Genomic DNA, 2,956 nt, shown 5'->3' with positions numbered 1-2,956 from the left:
GATCTTCTCTCAGAGTTGGTGTAGTGAAGAAAATGCAGCCATCTTCACTCACCCAGTTCAAAAGCATAGCAGTCACTTGCAAAAGAAGAGAATCTCTTGGCACCTTCTTTACTGGGAGGAAGCAATGGCAGCAAATAAAAAGCAGCAACACTCATCAGATTTAGGAGCATCAGAAAGCTTAAGAACTCCAAAGTTTATTTCTGTATTTCATTTTTTAATCCAAAGAACACTCCAGAGTTGTCTTCAAGCACAGCAGCCGCTGTGGAGGGCTCGAATGCTTGCCCATCATGAGGTAGCAGAGATCCCATTCCACTTGTATATAAGGATAAGATACTGGACATACTGTCCTTACAATGCTAAACTCCAAGCACTTGGCTGTTCTGCAGCAGTTATCCATCTCTCTGCAGAGAGATACATGACAATCTCTGGTGTCTTCCTAAACTAGTAAGTACTTGTGGATTGAACAGTTGCTGCTGAGGAATGGGGATGCTGCTGGTATGAGCAAAGGCATCGGACTCTGCCCACAGCTGATGAAACAGGGTTTTAGTAACCTCTGAAAGGAAAGGTGCTAAATGGGTTATAGTTACATGAATTGAACAGCAAGCCCTTTCCTCACAAGAACATTCTAGATTCTGCAGGTTGGATTTTGTGAGGGTTTCTGAGTGTTAGGTTTTTTAGATCCTGTTAGACACCTTTAGTTATCTTCCCCGCCACCGAGAGCAGTTGGGTGCTTTTGAAAATCAGACTTGCTATGTGTGACTATCAGAAATAATGCTCAGAGGGTGGAAGGCACAGCCATTAAACTGAAAGACTTTCATTTGTTTACTCCTGTTAATAAAATCATTGCTTGAATTAAACTATTTGTATTGCTGCAGCTAATTTAGCTAACAAGACAAATTTGTTCAGCCTCATCAGTGCAGTGTTCAGAAGCCTGGTAGTGATTAATCATAGTTCATTTCTCCCCCCAACCCCCAACATTCATAAACATTCTCTGATACTGTGCAGAATCAACATAACTGGGTTTATTGGGTTTTGTTTCTCTTTCAGAGGTGCTATGAAACGAGTGGTGAAAGCGATGAACCGAGTGGACCAAAGGAAGCACGAGAAGTTTGCCAACCAGTTTAACTATGCACTGAATTAAATTGTTAATCTTCTTTACCCTTCATCTGCTTACAAGAGTGCAAGTGCACAAAACCTTTATCACAGATCTTCATATTTATACTGAAACACTGTGCTTGGTGTGTTTTTACTGGGTAATCTTTTTAAATTGTTTTCAACTTTAACTTCTTTGATAATAACATGGATTTTGACAAAGATGTGGTAGTATAGAATGGAATACATTCCACAATTATTTCAATTGTTTGAAATGTACATGAAATAGAGCATGTTTTATGACTTGTACATACTCTGGGTAAAATGTTTGGGGTTTTTTCCTTCCTAAGGGGCTCATGTAATTTGTATTTCCTTTGCCAACATGTGTGTTGTAATTTACCTTCACTTTCATGCCTTCAGAAAAAACAATCAGATTTGTACCAGAAAAAGGCCTCTACCAACGCAGCCTTCTGGTACCTAAAGGAACCTACAAGAAAGCTGGAGAGGGGCTTTTTACAGGGCATGTAGTGAAAGGACAAGGGGGAATGGCTTTAAACTGAAAGAAGGGAGATGTAGATTAGGTACAAAGAAAAATTATTTACTGCAAGGGTGCTGAGGCGCTGGCACAGGGTGCCCAGAGAAGCTGTGGCTGCCCCATCCCTGGCAGTGTTCAAGGCCAGGTTGGACACAGGGGCTTGGAGCAACCTGCTCTAGTGGAAGGTGTCCCTGCCCATGGCAGGGGGTTGGAACTGGAGGAGCTTTAAGGTCCCTTCCAACCCAAACCAGTCTGTGATTCTAGGATTTGCTCAGCATGCTATTCTAGAAAGTGTACTACATTAAGCAGCACAGTGACTCCTGAGTGCCTCAAAAGACCTCTTGTGTACACAATAAAAAAAAATCCGAATCAACTGATGCCTTCAGATAATGAATGGAGCAGAGTTTGATTTCAACAAAAGATGTCTACTGCACTAGAAGCAAAGCCACTCCTAGTATCAATGTAGTTAACCTGGCAATAAAGGCTTCAGGTGAAACTGAAGACAAGGACAAACCAAGTTCATCCGCAGGTCAGTTGAGTCAACTGCTAAACTGATTTTATTTCTTATTAAGGATAAAGACACACACACACAAAACCCCAGCAAAACAAACCAACAACACCCTGCACATCTGAATGTAAAATAGATCACTGGATTCTGGGACCCCAGAACAATCCAAATTAAACTCTGGTTTTGGACATTAACATTCAAAAGAGCCACAAAGGTTGCTGTGCCACTGCTCCAGAGATTCTTGAGCCTGCACAGACTGAAGGTGTTCATTTATAAGAGATGTTATGTCCTTGTTAAAAGAGTGGGGAATTTGTATTGTCCAGTGGCACTTAACCCTTATTTGCTGTGAACATGACATGTCAGCACTAGAAAATTTCCAGCAAACAGTAGGTGCACTTTACCCCATGGAGTTACCGTTTCGGCCTTTAGTAGAATTAAAACCATAAAATAAACATAAAGGCCAAAGACCAAGATTGGAAAAGGAAGCAGTAGAAATACATCAGAAAAAAGTGTGCTTAGGAAGTAATGCTCCATTATGATGCTACTCAGTCACATCAGTTCTAGAATTAGCAGCTGAAACTTCCTATCTGGACCTGAGTGTTCGATTGACCAGTTAAACCTGATCCTGTTGTGTGATGTATATGCTCTTCCCCTTTCTTTATTAAAAACACCTGCATGCAAAAAGGTGTTTTTCTAAAATGACTCTTTCGAGCAGAAAGAGAATTAGCAGAATTAAGGTTTCCCAGCAAGTGCCTTGGAGGTGGCTCACTTGGACACGGGTGCATGGACTTCGGGCCAGGTTAGCAATGCCCTTTTCTAAA

General features: G+C 41.3%; 1 protein-coding gene across 1 annotated transcript in view; it reads left to right on the top strand.

Moving 5' to 3' along the window:
• UVSSA (UV-stimulated scaffold protein A) overlaps positions 1-1,141 on the top strand; it is a gene marked incomplete at its 5' end in the record, with an annotated part of 49,739 nt that extends 48,598 nt beyond the window's left edge. The window contains one exon of the mRNA XM_010010388.1: positions 1,048-1,141. Within this exon, the coding sequence (XP_010008690.1) occupies positions 1,048-1,141 (94 nt within the window). The remainder of the gene's footprint in view (positions 1-1,047) is intronic.
• Between the last annotated feature and the right edge of the window lie 1,815 nt (positions 1,142-2,956).

Source organism: Nestor notabilis, unplaced genomic scaffold (genome assembly GCF_000696875.1).
Source record: "Nestor notabilis isolate BGI_N333 unplaced genomic scaffold, ASM69687v1 scaffold12732, whole genome shotgun sequence".
In the NCBI taxonomy this organism is placed as follows: domain Eukaryota; kingdom Metazoa; phylum Chordata; class Aves; order Psittaciformes; family Psittacidae; genus Nestor; species Nestor notabilis.
This window is presented reverse-complemented; position numbering and strand designations above follow the sequence as displayed.